The 17,713-nt window shown below is 30.8% G+C and overlaps 2 protein-coding genes across 2 annotated transcripts; both read right to left on the reverse strand.

Moving 5' to 3' along the window:
• Positions 1-136: 136 nt before the first annotated feature.
• On the reverse strand, positions 137-971 carry HELRODRAFT_159108 (hypothetical protein; the record flags this gene model as incomplete). Its single annotated transcript, XM_009011021.1, has 2 exons — positions 137-380; positions 865-971. 2 exons carry the CDS (start codon positions 969-971, stop codon positions 137-139), a joined length of 351 nt encoding a protein of 116 aa, XP_009009269.1.
• Positions 972-6,057: 5,086 nt separating this feature from the next.
• On the reverse strand, positions 6,058-6,964 carry HELRODRAFT_159109 (hypothetical protein; the record flags this gene model as incomplete). Its single annotated transcript, XM_009011022.1, has 3 exons — positions 6,058-6,123; positions 6,464-6,704; positions 6,906-6,964. 3 exons carry the CDS (start codon positions 6,962-6,964, stop codon positions 6,058-6,060), a joined length of 366 nt encoding a protein of 121 aa, XP_009009270.1.
• Positions 6,965-17,713: the final 10,749 nt, after the last annotated feature.

Raw genomic sequence — 17,713 nt, forward strand, 5'->3', positions numbered from 1 at the left:
TTACAATGTTTCGTATATAGATTATGTTCTTCATATCTTCAACCAATGATATGAAGCAGCCATCTTTCGCCACAAAGGCTGTTTATCCTTTTCACACGACGTACGCATGTGTTTATGTGCACGCGCAAGCACCGCATCATATACACTGAGTATATGATAGCCATTGAGATGTTTGACTCAGCGAGCATTTGAACCACTGAGCCATCTCGCCGGCCAACATGCGACAACTTACGTCGTTTACCCATTTACCAACCTCGAAAGGATGGACGGCTGGGTTGATCGGGAGTCGGCTACCCGGATGAACCTGTAGAAACTGCAGAATTCGAACCCGGGTCGTGGGAGTGGTAGACGGACACGCTAACCACTTGGCCACGAGACCCCTAAATGCAGGTTTAATGATGAATATTTATTTTAGTTATGTTGTTGTTGATGTTTCATTTTGTGGTTGTTGTGTCTAGTTGGTAGAAGGTGTTGTGTTGGTGGTGTTGTTTCGATAAAGTTTGCTTTGTTGTGTTTTTTTTGCAGGAGCAATGGGGATGCGCCAATTAGATTAGATACGTTAATTTGTTTTTCATGGTTTTGCCGACAGTAATGTCAGTGTATGCTATGTTATTGTTCGTGTATGTATGGCTGTGTTTTTTTGAAGGTAAGAAGCAATTTTTTGGATGTGTTGTTGGAGACGATGTTGTATATTCTCTTTGTTTGATATAGCTTGCAAATTGAAGTGCTGACTTTATTTTGTCAACTTGAGAGTGAATTACAAGCTGGTCCGGGTGGCAGGTGTGTTGTGTCTTTTGGTGTTGTTGAGTGTTGTTGAACGCTGATCCATATCAAATGCTGCTTTTGCAAAACTCATAAGCTCACATTCTCTCATAAACTCCTTCTAAGCACGTGATGTGATGCGGTCCTTGCACGAACTTACAAATGTGTAGCTGGTTCGGGAATGTTTCTGTGTTACAACAACTCAGCATTTGCCAAGCTGCATAATTTTAACACAAAAATTTTAAGTTACCTAAAGAGTTAGTATGCACCAAGTAACAATTCAATTTTTATATATACCCACATAACTATTTAAATATACCAACTCATGTTCAAAGTTAGCTCACGACATTATCACATTTGATTCAAATATATTTACCCACGTGAGTAATGTATTCATCTTCAAATTATAATCTTTTTTATATATTTAGCCAACGTTCTACGTGCAAATGTTTACTGTACATGTATGAATGTATGAATGTGCGATGTGCGTGTGCGTTGTGTGTGTGTGTATGTGTGTGTGTATGTGTGTGTTTGTGTGTGTGTGTGTGCGTGTGTATGTGTGTGTTTGTGTGTGTGTGTGTGTGTTTGTGTGTGTGTGTGTTTGTGTGTGTGTGTGTGTGTTTGTGTGTGTGTGTGTGTGTGTTTGTGTGTGTGTGTGTGTGGGTGTGTGAATAAGTTTTCATGAGCCTGCCCAGTACATGCATAAGTGTGGGTTGAAAAGCACTTGCGTTTTTGAAAACATTTGTGAATACATGTGAAGACGCAAGTCTGAAAATGTTTGGCGGTTACGACAAAGCAAACATTTTTGTCTTTTTAGGACAAATATATTTAAAGATTTCATTGTGCATGTAAGTGCATAATTATAATTTTAAACCAAATATATTTCTAGGTTGGGGGAGGTATTAGAGTTCTGGGACGAATTTTTATTCGTGGCTAATGCTTGCATACAATGAAGCTTCGGTTCAGTCACAAATGATTTCATTCTACAAAACTGCATGACATCCGCGTATCTTTCTAACAACAACATTAACACATATAAATGCACACGTTGGTTGACTAGAAAATGATTGAATCTAATCTTTATAAGATATTGAAAAAATTTATTGTGTAAGATATTGAAAAAATTTATTGGGAATAGAGTTGAGTAACGCTTTGCTGATATATTACAAAACAAAATTCAACTAACTTTTAATTAAGTTTTATTGTTTTCGAATAATGTGCATCCAAATGCAAGCGTTACATAATTTTTTCAAGCTGTGTTGTTTGTGTTTCAATCACAGGTGAATGACTTCTGGTAGATAGCTTGACGATCATTGACGCTAATATCTAGCGTCGAGACATCAATCTAGAGTCGAGACATCAATCTAGAGTCGAGACAATTATGACTTGATGTTCAATGGTGATCGTTAATTGTTGCTAATGATCTCAAAGTCTATGACAGTTTATTGTTCTAAATATTAAAAGTTGTAAGAGTAATTATAGATAATAGGCATAATTATTTTCATGACCTGAAACAATATAATAAAAACACTGCAAATTTGCTGCAACCAATATCAATTGTAAAGAACATCATGAATTAAACTAGTCTAGCCAGCAGAACGAAACAACAGTCGTCGTGCAGCTCAAAAAATAAGAACCTGCAAGTCTAAAGAACATAAGACGAGAACAACATAGGCGATCGACATTTAGACATTTATTCTCTTAACCGAATTGTTATGCAACCGTAACTTTCAGTTCTCGATTAATATCAGTCTTGCTGAATTCTTTGCGTGTCCAAACACATATACAAAACAAACACATATAAAAGCATACACACATACACGTAAATAAACACACACACACACACACACACACACACACACACATGAAGATACACAAGCATGCATGCGTTTTTACGCACTCACGATAGCCTTGAATGTTTGCAACGATTAATCGCATTCAGAAATTCCTATAATTAATATTTATTTCACATCTCGTAAATGAAAGTTATCATTATTTATTGTTTTCGTGTAGGTTGCAAGAGTCAACCCGCGAGTCGCATGAAGAAGCGTTGAGAAAGGAAAGATCAACCACCTCCATTGAAAGGTTAGAAAGTGGAACTAACGTAAAAAAAGAAAATAATTCTCTTGAATATTGCTGACCGGATATTGTTAAAAATTAATTGAAAATAAAACCGAAGAATAAACTGACGAGAAAACAGCGAAAGACTGATTGAAGAGATTCGAACAGGCGAACCAATAAAAACAGGAAAAAAAACTAACTTGTCAACTTTTTAAACAAATCTTCAATGTTGAATATAATGAAAAAAAATGAAATTCTAATATATATATATATATATATATATATATATATATATATATACTATATACTATATAATTAGCCAGCTTTGACAACTGTTTGTTTGTTTGTTTGTCTGTTTGCAAGCTTGTTCGTCTATTAGCTTGTACGTTTGTGTGTTTGTAAAAAACTGAAAATTTTAATGAGAACAAATGACCTTTAGATTATTTTCGAGATATTTTTTCCACATTCTTATATTTTGAACTTAAAATTTTTGATCTCTTAAAATAAATTATACTTTAGGCAATATGTGAATATTTCCCACAAAAACTGGGACGTTGCTCGCGTGTCCATTCACAACTCTAATTAGGAAATCCTATACAGATGACCATCGAGTGTGCAAATAGGCATTATGTAAATAATAACATATTCTGATTAAAGAAGGCATTGTTACAATTTCTCTGAAAGAGGAATTTATGAAAATATCTAGATAGATCCTACTTGAGTTTATTGAACCAGTTGGTCCAAAACATGTAGACCAAAAAACGAAACCATTCCAATCCCACCAAAAAATCCCAGTATTAAACATAAGTAAATCATACAAATAACGAGTTTTATTTCGAAAACAATTTCCATGAAATGGGCTTGGATTTCGAATTATGCCTTGTGACAGATGAGCCTGTCTCTTTATTATAAATCATCAACCTTGTAGTCTTAAAACGTTTTTGAATAATATGTTAACAAGATTATTATATATTTACATACACATAAGAATGAAAAACAAAAAAAGCAAGTGTGGGAGAGAGAGGAAAAATACTAAGAAAAAAAATAGAGGTCTGACACTGAACCAACCCAAGAAAAAATATTACAGTGTACCATTTAAGTTTCATTTGATTTTTTTTCTTCGTTTGTTAGGATATCAGTTTAAAAGTTCAATAAGGTCGGCGCTTTATAAGCAAGGAAGTTTTATTGTTTAAAAGAGTGATTCATAAGAGCAGTGCTGTAAAAAATTTGATGGTGTATGTAGAAAAAACGAACATACGAACGAATAAATGAATGAATGAACGAATAAATGAATGAATAAATGATTGGCTAAATGGATAAATGTATGAATGAACAAATGAATTAAAAAAGAACAAATAATTGCTATTATTCCACTATTTTTAAAAACACGCACAACTTCATTCATCTCTGAATAGAAAAATCTGAGAATCATGTTGAGATAAAAATGAAACACTTTGTTGGGTTTATTGTTGTTTGACTGCCTAGTGGTGAGTTTTTGTTTGTACATTTCATAGAAATGTACCACAATTTTTGTTAATTTTTCCTAAATTAACTTATACGAAAATTGTATATCAAAATACTAAAACTTGTATAATTGTTATATATTCATTTATTTACATTAATTTACAAACAAAAAAGTAAGCAGAAACCAAAGTCACATGAATGCAAAGAAGTTTCATCCATCTTTTAAGCATCAGCCCACGCACAGTCGAGCCAGCCATTGAAAGATTGGCAGGTTTGTTACACGGACTTTCGCATTTAATGACGACCAGCTACTGACCGACTGAAGTACTGATTGACTGACTGACTGCACATTATCAACGTATCTAGTGATGGCTTATTCATCAAATGCTCCAAAAAACGTCACAACGATAGTGAATGAACATCACGATGAGTTCCGATGTTAATGTCCAGTTCTGATCTCCATGGTGAAGAAATACAATCATGATTGCATCAAAAACACCTGTCAAGATTGTTCAAGTGTCATCGTATCATCATATGTCATATCATCCTATATATTATTTGCATTGTTATATTATCATTACATCATAAATTTAATTTCACTATTACACCATAACTTCGCATGACCACTTATTTACCTGCGGTTCAATTTTCTCAACAGATTCTTCTACCTTATAAATTTTTTAACCATCTTTTGATTCTTATCCATTTTAACTCCAGCAACATTTTCTTGATAATTCCTTTTAACACCTAACCATTTATGCCATCTAAACTTCTTTTTACTTCTGCTAAGAATTCCCTAACTTCCACACGAAGATTGATATATATTCTTTTGAGAACGTTGGCAAGAAGTTATAAGATCAAGTTACGGTATTACGTATTTGATAGTTCACATTAAATCATCTCGTCAGATTGCATCATTTCACCAAAACGCAACCTCCAAACGAACACCAACACATGATTGCATCATAACATAACACCAAAACAAACAAAACTCTCTATGACGTATTTAATGTACCGTGCATGTGTTTATAAATAAAACCGCATGTAAATATTGCCTCCAATAAACACTGCAAGGCCGAGAAGAAAATTTTTTTTCATACAGACGGACGCATTACCTAACAACATCTAATCACGTTTATCATGGCTTGGCTCGACGTTTCAGTAAAACTATTTATTGGCTGTAGAGTTGCATAACGCACACATAACTTTTTTTAGAGAGAGAAATCTTTCTTAAATTGTTTAGAAAACATCGGGATAATTAAATTGTGTTGGTGCCCGAACAAAAAAATTAAGACCCCATCAAATGTGGTTGGTAAATATTATACTATGTAGTTGTAAGGAAGATTGCGCGCATGTTGTGTCAGTTGCTTACATGTTGTGTTATATGTTGGTTGTACGTTATGTTAGTCAATACTTTCAGCTTCTGCAAATGTTGTAAGATGGCTGCGTAAGCATCTAAAGGAATGTTAAAAATTTTGCTCAGAGCTGCAGTTTACATAGATTATAAACAAATTATTTATTCAAATATTGAATTAACAACAGCTAAAATTTTCAAAATTTCACACTACGTTCGCTTTAAATTATTTATTGCGTCAAAATAAAAAGCTTACTTCCATTTTATTTGTTTCATTAACATAACAAAACAACCTAGAAGCTTCAACTAATTTATTTCTTTCAAAATTTTCATATCAATTTTTTTTCTTTGTTTTTAAAAACTTTTCAGTTGACTATCGCATATAAAAATCGTCTGGTTACTACATTTTCTTGATTTCATATCGAAGGTGTGACTTCCTTAGCGACGGAGAGTTTTTTTGTTTTTTTTCTTAATTTTTTTTCCTTTTCGTAGGGTAGTAAAATATTTACGAAGTGTGCGTGTGTGTGCGTGTGTGCGCGCATGTGTGCGTGTGTGCCTGTGTTTGTTCGAAAAACTTTTAACAGCGTCTAAAACTAGAAACTAAATTACTTCTTATAAATATTTCTTTCACATCATTACTACAACTTTAAAAACAATTATTTCTATCAAAATTTTTTTTTCAAATTAAATTTAGAATTTATTGTTTTTTTATTATAATAAACATCTTTAGATTATTTTTTTGTTTTTTGACTAAATGGTAGATAAGTTTATATAAATGCCCGGAAAGTTTGAGTTGACCGTACATAAAAAAAAAGAGGAAACCGGCAAAGAGCAATGACCAGCAATGACCAGCAATGACCAGCAATGACCAGTAATGACCAGCAATGACCAGCAATGACCAGCAATGACCAGCAATGACCAGCAATGACCAGCAATGACCAGCAATGACCAGCAATGACCAGCAATGACCAGCAATGACCAGCAATGACCAGCAATGACCAGCGATGACCAGCGATGACCAGCGATGACCAGCAATGGATGTGTTGTCGTTTGCAACCAACTTCTGATCGGTGAGATGGCCGGCATTTGTAATTGCTTTGAAACACAATGATTAGTAGATGCAGATTAACTACAAGGATGTTTTACTGTATAAATATAAATATACATGTGTCTATAGGTAACACTTTAGTATTTTGTCATTGGTTTTTGTTTTATATCGTTGCACACATTTCCATCTATTTGTAAAAAAGATGAGCTCGAGTACCTGAGCTTGTTAAGTGCATTATTCTTGTGAAATTCTCCTATCCAGTGGCTCTGCAGCATGTGTTTTTGATTTATGTTTTAACAGTCAGGTGAAAAAATCCAGTTTTCATTTTGTTTTTTAAATTAGTTATGAATTTAAATTTTTTTTAGTAGGACAGATTTTTTGTATAAAAAAAGCCAGATCTTAAGTTGAGTTTGTGCCGCGCTCATTCCGCAGTACATCTTTGCGACCGAAACTGCCACTTGACTTTCTAATGTGATGTAATGGAGAGACAGAATTTAATTGACGGATGAGCAAATTTGTTTGAATGCAAGATGGAATGTTAATGCGTTCCATGTAACAACCATTTAACTGAAACATTTGTTATTTGTTTTTCATTTGAAGAGGAGCCATTCATTTATCATGAACGTGATTCCCTATCAACATCGCTCGCCTCAGCTGTTCAACTTGTTTACTTTTTCAACTTCACAACGTTTCTTTAAAAAAAGGCTCTTCCAAAGAATTATTACCAAATTTTATAAAGTATATTTTTAAGAAATATAGAAATTAGCCATCTCAAAAACATATCCACCTTTAACCATTTAAGTTTTCCTATCATTTGTGTTTGTTGATATTTTTTGTTAAATGTGAGAAATGCATGCGTTGCTTATACTGTAGTAATTTGATATAGTTTGAAACGTGGCATGAATAACAGAATGGCGTGAGTGAATGAGGTGGCAAGTTGAAAAATTGTAGATGCACTCGCCTATTCAGACAAAGAAATTGTAGTCATTCTTTCAAAAGATGCCGGATGAAATAAATAAAGGATTGCCGAATGAACGTCAACCACTATTTGCAACTTTCCTAATATACATATCTTCGTTTTTATCTGTGTAAGTGAAACATTCGTCATTAGCATCGTCATCTTTGAACGTTTGAATGATTGTGTATCGAGGTTTGTCTGAAGTTTACTGGAATGGAAATGATAAAAAAATATTAAAAATTGAAGTAAACACGAAGCAACTGCTATGCAGAACTGAATTTTGTGAAATCAATAAACAGGCAAAAAAGGGTGTTTTAATAGCATGTAACATCTGTGCCAATCCAAAGTGCCTGCAACTTCAAATATGGAAAAAACAATGACAACCTTGCTCTTGAAAACCATAAAATATTTAGAACATTTAAAAAACGAAAGATTTTCAATGTTTACAATTTTAAAAAATCAATCACGTTTGAAGTAATATTAAATCTTCAATTCAACCTCTAAATAAACGCCGTCAAACAGAACTAAACAAAAAAGCAATATAACGACCATTGATCACGAAAGTACAATAAATTATGTTGGTGTCAATTGACGGTGATGAATGTTTCACCAACAAACCTCACCCTGACAACGCCGCATTAACACATTATTACATTAACACATTATAACAAGAACATTATCACATTAACGCATTACCACATTAACACATTATAACATTAACACGTTATAGCATTAATACATTATCACAGTATAACATTAACACATTACATCAAAACGTGCGGCAGAGATTTTGTTTGATAAGTAAAAAAAAATTGTTTTGACCGACATTTTACTGGCGCAAACATTTTCAAAGAGACATCTATATTTTACCGAACCATTTTCTTAAAAGAAGTTTGCACTGTTTCTTCTGTACGTGAATCTATAGTACCATCACTATTATATTTGTAAATAAATAAATACTCCAGCATGTACTTGTACATTCTAAACCAAATTGTGTGGTACTAAAATTGTCGTTATTATATTATCACTCTTTTCTTAAAAAACATTTGAAAAAAATTTTGCAAAAAAAAATGTTAAACCATTAAAACTCAAACACACAAAAAAATTGGTAGTTTGTAAAACCTTTGTTTACACAATCTGAATGTATAAACAGTGCACATTTATAGTTTACTCTCTTTAGTATTATTCTACCAAAATTTGAATTTCGTTTGGTTAGCAGATATTCATTTATGTTCAATTTTCATTATAAAGTATGGATAGATTGTTAAAAGGAACATTTCTTTTTGTAAAAATTGAAAAAGAATTTTAAATTTAATAAAATTTTCTGAATCGCGTTGCTTGTTTCTTAGATGTCTGAATGTGTGACACACAAAAATAGAAGTAAAATATTGTGCTATATAGTATTTATAGACCGCTGTTAGTTCAGCTGCGTGTGTTTTATTCAATGCTCTTCCTTGTGCTTTATTTCGCCTACCTTTTAACGTAAAATAAAACTAAAATAATGAAAAAAAGTTAGATGGAAAGTGTAAAATCTGTCATACCCATTTTCAGAGAAACATTAAAGTCAGATTTCAGACAATGATTTTCAACGTTCTCAAATGTTTTATTTCATTGGGTTTTCGTGGTATTTCGACTGATTAATTGATGAGTTAAATAATCTTTGAATCTTACTTTCAAAACATCAAATAAAACTCACTCAATTACACAAATTTCATCTATGATATTCTAAGAAGGAGACATATTTATGTAAAACTTTAGTTTTTTATAAAATGCATTTTGGAACTATTATTTAAGCCAATTAAAATTTGAATAAAAGAAGCCATTTCAAGAGAACTATTGAAACGAAATAATTCATATTAGAAAATAAATAATATATTTTATCCACGAAAATATATGGAAATGTTATATACGGAATTGCTCATGATGAAATACACAGGTGGCAACTTCTCCAGCGTTCATCGATCGGTCTTGAAGGTTTATTTAAAAAATTACAAAAACGTTTTTCATTTAAAATTTTTGTGAAATTTGAAAATTAAAAACACAACTTTAATAACGCAAGTTTGAAGTACTAAATTCATTTTGTTTTTATTTGGTTAAAAAAGCATTTCGTATTTTTAAAAAATGTTTTTCACACTTTCTGATTCATAACGAGGGAACGTAATCAATAAAATATGAATCAATTCATTCTATTAACTTCTAAATTAGCAAATTGAAAATTAACCAAATAAAACCATGAAACTATCGTTTAAAAACAGATATCCCTTGTTATAAATCATTCGACAATAACATTCCATTAGTGAGAGAGCAAAAATATTGTTTGATCTGATTGATGCTATCGTAGAAAGCTAATGGATGTCGTTGCTGTTGAATGGAGTGGACCTGCATTTCTGGCTCCCTATATTTTATTTCGTCATATCAAGGCTGACTGCACTAACACGTGTTTGTACACACTTCACATCTATCACACACACACACGTACGCACACGTACGCACACACATACACACATACGAATTGCCCACTGCCTCTCTTTCTGCATCTGCATGTTCCGGTGTGTTTCTTGAGTGTTTATATGTTGTTCATCTGTCTTTGAAACATTTAATAAATTTTTCACAAAGCTTGCTAGGCGATCCATCAAAATAAAGAATGATCGATTATTATTATATGGAGTTCATTATCGTTAATAATTATAATTATTAACTATAATTAATATCATATAATATACATACATATTAATATATATATATATATATATATATATATTATTAACTATAATTAATTTGCAATTAGCCGGATGCTTTACTGAATGTTTGCATTCATCGTGATGCTCTCTTTTTACATTCAAATCTGGAATGGTTTAACTTGTTGTATGTTGTTAGAAAAATTATGAGAACAATTTAAGGAAAGGCATAACCAAACATCTTCTCCAAATGTATCCAAGCTGTGATTGGTTTCTAAAGAGATGTCATAAATGGTTGCATGTGTTGTGTGAGCACTGCAGACAGACGGGAGGCACATACTTTAACATGATGTCTGAATTGTCTCCACAATGTTTCATGTTTGTCCTGCTAACACTTATCCTTGCATTCATATATACGTGGATGCGTGATGTTTCTGTATGTGTTCGTCCTCTGTGTGTGTGTTTATGTGCGTGTTGGTGTGCGTGTGTGTGTTTAACATTCAAAAACTATTCTTTACATAAGTTTTATTAACTTTTATTTGACAGCAAGCATATTTGATAAAAAAAACTCATCACGTTAATGGTTATTTATTTGCGAATCAATGTGGATGGTTATTACATCAATTAGCATTCACTATCTGCTGGCCATAGTATCTTAACATGTGTGTGTGTGTTTGTTTGTGTGTGTATGTGTTGTGTTTGTGTGTGTGTGTGTTTGTGTGTCTGTAACATAATAACATAATAATAAGCTCAAACCAGATGTAATATGTGTCCTTTTTTAAAATTAAACATTATGTCTTTATATTCATTATTAATATTATTAAAAAACATTCATATCTATTGAATTTGTAAAAAAATTTTTATAATAATTTAAAAAAATTTTCGTCTTAAAAAACTATAAATAATTCTAAAAATTATTTGCAAGTTTCTTAAAAGAATAGGTTAATTATTTACAGAAAGGGAAAGAGCTTAATCATCTGGCTTGCACATGAGGCTTATAGATAGATTTATTTACACGTGTAACACGATTGATTTTTTCTGGCGCCATAACTTCATTACCATTGTTATTCTGAGGTTATTAACTATGGCTAGATGTTTCAATGTATTTCTTTGTTTTTATTTCACTAATTATAACGATACTTCACTACATATACATAGAACCTTTTTAAAATTTTATTTCACATTTAGAATTTTAACGTTGATTTTAAATTACTTTTTAAAAAAAATCCTTGAAAATTAAATTTATCTAAGAAGTTCTGAAAATTTTGAATAACTTCAAAATCGTTTATGTGAATAAATCAAGGAATTATTATCCATTTTTTATGAAAGAGTATTAAATTGATTCACAAAATATATTTTCAAAATTTAAAATACTGAATTTACATATAGGCGATATTTAAATAAATAATAAATTGCGATAGAAATTTATACTAAAATATGGAAACCCAAGTTAAATTGAATTGGTGAAAATTTATAGATAGATAAAATTCTGATATCTAGGAAAAACTGCTTTAAAAAAATTAATAAAAGTGTTAAGGTCCATCTTGAAAAAATTGAAAGTGAAAAAATGAATATATAAACTGTTTTCGTATTAACGTTCAGCATTGATTTTTTAATCTATCAGTATAACTTTTTATTAATTTTTTTTCCAGAATTTAAATTAAACTTAATCTATAATATTTCGATGGGTTTTTATCAGTTTAAAAATCATAAATAACAAGCAGTTAACCATTAAATATTCACATGTCAGGTAAACAGAAAAAACGTATAATGTATTGCTAAACAAATAATTACCAGTAAAGCAATATGCATGCAATATGGATGAGAAGTATTAATAGCTGATAGGTACATATTTCACGGACCTCCAACAATGTACACCCGTTAACTTACATCTACTGGCTGAAGCTGCCTCTCTCTTGGGAAATGATATTTAGATACGTATCAACAGACAATTGTTTTTTTTCCTTAATTGTTTGTAGAAAAGGGGATGGTGTGAGATAAAAAAAAAAACCTGACACAAACGATCCATGTGTGGCACGTGTCGAAAGTTGTTGAAATTTATGTATAGGCGCACAATTTAGCATTCCGTAATTAGAGGAAGAAACATTATTTCTGAGCGTGCGTGAAAGAATGCAGCTCGCTTGATAAAACACTCATTCCAGTGGTTGTGCACTTTCATTTATTGGACGACCAAAAAAATATACATAATGTGGAACATTAGTGAAAGTTTAACATCGATTTTAATTTGACGCTATGCTATGGTTTGGATCTTTTTACATGTTTTGAACAGATGAATAAACAAGGAAATAAAAAATATTTATGAATAAAATAAGGCAAAAAATTCGAATAAGAGTAAAACATACATTGGCATACATTTCGCACAAATTGCCGCTCGATTTAGCCCACGTTGTACTAAAGTCTGTTTTTGATTCGAATTTTTTTAAATATTTTTGTGATCTACTTTTTATTCCGATTTCAATCATATTTTTTTTCCTAAGATTTTAATTTTTATTTCATCAGAATTAAATTAAGCCCAACTATTTCACTGGCTGCCAAAATTTTATTACAAATCGTTACTTAATTTTATTAAATTATTTCAAGAACATTCTTCATTATAAATTTAACTGAAGCTAATAGAGCTTTAATAATGTTGATAATGATGACGAAGATGATGATGGTGATGATGAGGAGAAAGATGATGACGATAGTGGTTGGTTTTGCTTAGTGAATGACGATGTTGATTATGTTTTGATCGTTATTAATGTTTCCCTCATATTGGCTTGAACTATACTCTAAAAATAATGTTTATCGTGATGATGATGATGATGTTAAAAATAATAACAACAAAAATAACAACTATTATTGTTATTATTGTTGTTGTTTTTTGTTATTATTTTTATTCTTATTGCATCATAAATTATTTGATCGCTTTATGAAAGCTTCGCCATCACTCGTCTATCATGCATATGCTCATTCAATTCTCATCCCGCCATCATCATCTTTATCATCATCATCTTCTTCTTCATCATCTTTTTCATCATCTTTATCATTATCATCTCTTTCGCCATCATGTTCATCATTATCATCAACTTCATCGTCATCATTCTTCTACTTATCCTTTTATGATCATCATCATCATCATTATTATTATTACTAATGTTATTTTCATTTTTAGTTTAGCTATTTCTGGCATTCGTTGTCATTATTTTTATTCTCTCATCATCATCATCATCATTATCATCATCATTATTATCACCATTATTATCACCATTATCATCATTCTTTCCAGACCCCACCGTCATCATTCAATTTTCATCCTTCCATTCCCGTCACAGTGTTCCGGTTCTCAATTATCTTTTTCCACGTCAAAGAGTTGCATCCATGTTGAAATATTATCTGGAAAGGGCTTCTTTGTTCTCCTTAATGAATCATTACAACTCATTTCGACCACCACCTCCTTCTAAATTTTTCTTACGAATAACAGGTTCTCTTTTAAAAAATTTTTTCGCGGTTTGTTCTTTTTAATTTTATTCTTCAAAATAAAGTTTGATTGTTAAAACTGTAAATTAATTTATAAAAATTTGAATGCGAATGAAACTTGCATCGTATGAAATTTGTGATGACACTCGTCTCCTTTCCTTATTTCACTATTTACAATTTTTAGATTCCTTTTCAATAGGTCAGTCAGTTACGTTGTTGTTAAAATTGTTTCATTTGAAACAATTAACTTTTTTCCTTTAATAGCACTTCGAATATATTTATAAGCCAAGCTCTAACCAAATATTCCGAAAACAACCTGTACGTAATGTGCGCACTTCTTCATGCGTTTGGAGAGGATGAATGCGAAGATTACATTAACAAACAACAACATTGATGATGTCATTAGCGATATTAACATTAATAACCACCTGATGTTCACGACATCAACGAAGAATCCTGTGGTCATTTAATTTGTTGGCATCGAAGCCAATGATGAAAAAACTGTCTGCTGGTTGATACCTTGTTATGTTGGCACGAATGTGTCGCAAATAACATTATACATTCCTATTTCCAACAATGCAAATAAAATTATTATAATGATATAATGATAAAAAATGATAAAGATGAGGATGGAGATGATGATTGTGACAACAACGCTTTAGAGATGACTGCTGCAACCACGTTTTAACGCATGCAAATGGTTGTGAAAGAAGACTTGCAAGCAATTGATAAAATGAGGGTACTTGCATTTTAAAGAGTCTCCTGGCAGGAAATAGAATTGATGGACTTCACCATGAAACGATGGAATGCTTGGGCCTCATTGCGAAACAAGAAGTGCAGCTTCATACTTCTTAGCTCCTCTAAGTACTTAACCTACATACATGTTCCGCTTGTTAGCATTTCAGTCACATGCAAACATATAAAAATGCTTTTGTTCTTTATGTGCCAGTTAAAAACAGTTTCGTATTTTTTCACAATTTTTTACGAAAAACATGGTTGACTTTAAAAGAAAGAAATTTTTTTATTGATAAAAATTATTTTGATTACCTATTTTTTTTGAAAAAATATTAATAATAATTAAAAAAATAAAGAACTAATTAGATTAATTGTAAATAATAAAACGTTTGAATTTAATTAGAGAAAATGTTTAATTTGGTTTATATGAGTGATCCGTTCAACAAACTAATCGATTGCGTGTCGCCATATGAAGTTGTTTCCATGTTGAATGCTCATAGAGTTCAAAGCCATCCATACTGTTCACGCTCATCAAACCACCTCAAATGTTAAATTAGATTGTTTCTGCTGTGATCTGGATCATGTAACGCATGACATATTTTTATTTTAAAACTGGTATTTCATTTGTAAATATTACGATAAAAAATTCCAATTGTACAATGCCTTTAAGTTGTTGAAGTATTTTTATTTTTAGTTATTTAGTATAGTTTTTATTTCTTATTCATCGTTTAATCTGAAGAAATATTAAATGAAGGAGGAATGTTTAAAAACTGTCAATGTAACATTCGCCTACTCAATATAAATTATTCATTATATTTATACATAAGCATGAAATCATGTTGTCAAAAGGCCATCAACTTGCTAGATTATTTTATTCCATATAGACATCCGATGCAACAGCAATGGCGCGAATGAAGATGCCAAAACTTTTACCTATACCTAATGATAAGGTTACCACGTTTGGACATTTAAATTTTTTGACTTTTAAACAGCTCTCTGAACTTACAAAACTGAGAAAATGTTTATGATACTATGTGGTTTGAATTTTCATTCTTTAACTAACAAACTTGAGATGGACAATTTCAAATTTAAATTTATTTTATTGAGACTAAATTGACAAGTTTTCAATGCGTATGACAGTGTTTCAACAAAAAATTTTTAAATCCTGGATTTTATAAGTTTTAAAACTATTTACACTTTTAGGTAACATTTGCTTGATTTTCAACAAATTGTTATGAATAGCATGCATTTTACTGTGTAAAATCAAACGCGATGTAAAATATTTTCAATCTTTTCGATGTTATTTAGTTTCACGCTTGAATAAACAGCTATTTAGCCAATGCGACTTTGGGTTTGGTTTCTAGCTTTGATGTTGAAATGATGCTTGCAAATTTTGGGGAAAATCAAAAAACTTATGCAAATAAAAATTCTAAAAAAATTTTTTAACATTGATGTTACTTCGACAAATAATGGCAAATAACGATGCATATAATTTGATTATTTGAAATAAAAGGGGCCAAAATATTAAAATTTAATCAAATTTTTGAATTTTTTTTATTTGAATTTGTTAAAAAGTAGAATTGAAAATTGTTATTAGCCCATTCATATTCAGATATTGTTAAAAAACGAAGCAATTTTAACGAAGATTATTATCTTTGAAAACCAATTCTTTGTAGCATGCAGAATTGTAGATATTGGTTGATTTTTTGGGTATATTAAACAATTCTTTTGCAAGCGAACAAATGAATGATTGCTAGACTAGGCTAATTTACATGCATGAGTAAAAATGTTGACAAAAAAAGTTTTTATTAAAGTCCAGATGCAGAGGCAATTTATTTTTAAATACCAGTTTTATCGAGCGGCTGCAACGACGAACGTTAATGCTAAAAAAATGAATGATTCCTTTCTGCTCGCAACTTTTAAATTTAAAGTAATGTTTGCAACTTCAGATTTTGTGCGTAAAATAATTTTTGATAACAGTGCTAGAAAAAATTCTTTTTTTCAATCAAATTACGGTTAATGGTTGCCCTCTTCTTGTTACCTCAAATATAGGTGATACGTGTTTTCTTATTTTCAAATGAGGGTTTATTTTTGCTAGAAGAAAAATATTTTCAACTTCGAAAACCAATGTTCATCATTTGACATCGAATGATGATGTTTTTGATTTAAGCAAAATAATCAGTTGGGTATTTTAATGATGGTGTAGTGTAACTTCATCACTTCAACAGCGGTTCACTTTCGTATTTAAATGGTAATAAAGATTTTCTATGTGTAAAATCTATTTAAATTTTTAAATTAATTGCATTATTTAAATGAATTTTTGTTTATTCTGTTTTTTCAATTCAAAATTTAATTATCAAACAAAACTTATTTCTAAGTACATTTGATCTATACTGGCTGCAATGGCAACAATGTTATACGAGCAGATTATCGTCACCTTCCTTCTACAGAGCTATTATTCTAGCTGTGTCATTGCTTTTCGATTTACTTAAAAACATATTCCTTTCAATGTTTTCATGAGCACTTTCTATTAAAAGCTTCTTTAAACCTTTCTCCTTCATTAACTTTCATGTTTTTAAATGGTGTTACATTTTCACTTATTAAATTTTATATTATGCTACACATTTTTTTTATATATATTTTAAACCAAATTTTTTTTAATTTAATTATTTTTTGCTCTGTTTGTTGGTTTTGTGAAGAGTGATTAAGGAGTGCTTAATTGATATTCACTTCACTACCAGACCAAACGTTAGTTGCTTTCTTTTCTAATTTATTATATTTATCACATAATTTTTTGTCAAAAACTAAAAAAATTATTCTAAAAGTTTACTGTTAATATTGTTCCGTTAAATAAGTTGAAAATAGTTCAGGAATTGGTAATTTACGCTTTGAATTTGTAGTCTAATTATTCATGTATTTTTAAATAATCTAAGAAATGGCAAATGCATTTATAAAATGCCTCTTCCCATTAAAGCTTACGTGTGATATAAGCAAATCTGTAAAAGTAAATCGCTCTAAGCAAGCAAACCTTACAATACAAGACTCTCTCCATTTCATGACGAGAAAGCAGCAACTGTATTGACACGTATTATGTTGTGATCCAACAGCTTATATTGTGAGAGATGTCATTTACATAAATTTTGAAACTCATAGAAACGTCATATCAATTCATA

Source organism: Helobdella robusta (assembly GCF_000326865.2).
Source record: "Helobdella robusta unplaced genomic scaffold HELROscaffold_1, whole genome shotgun sequence".
Classification (NCBI taxonomy): Eukaryota; Metazoa; Annelida; class Clitellata; order Rhynchobdellida; family Glossiphoniidae; genus Helobdella; species Helobdella robusta.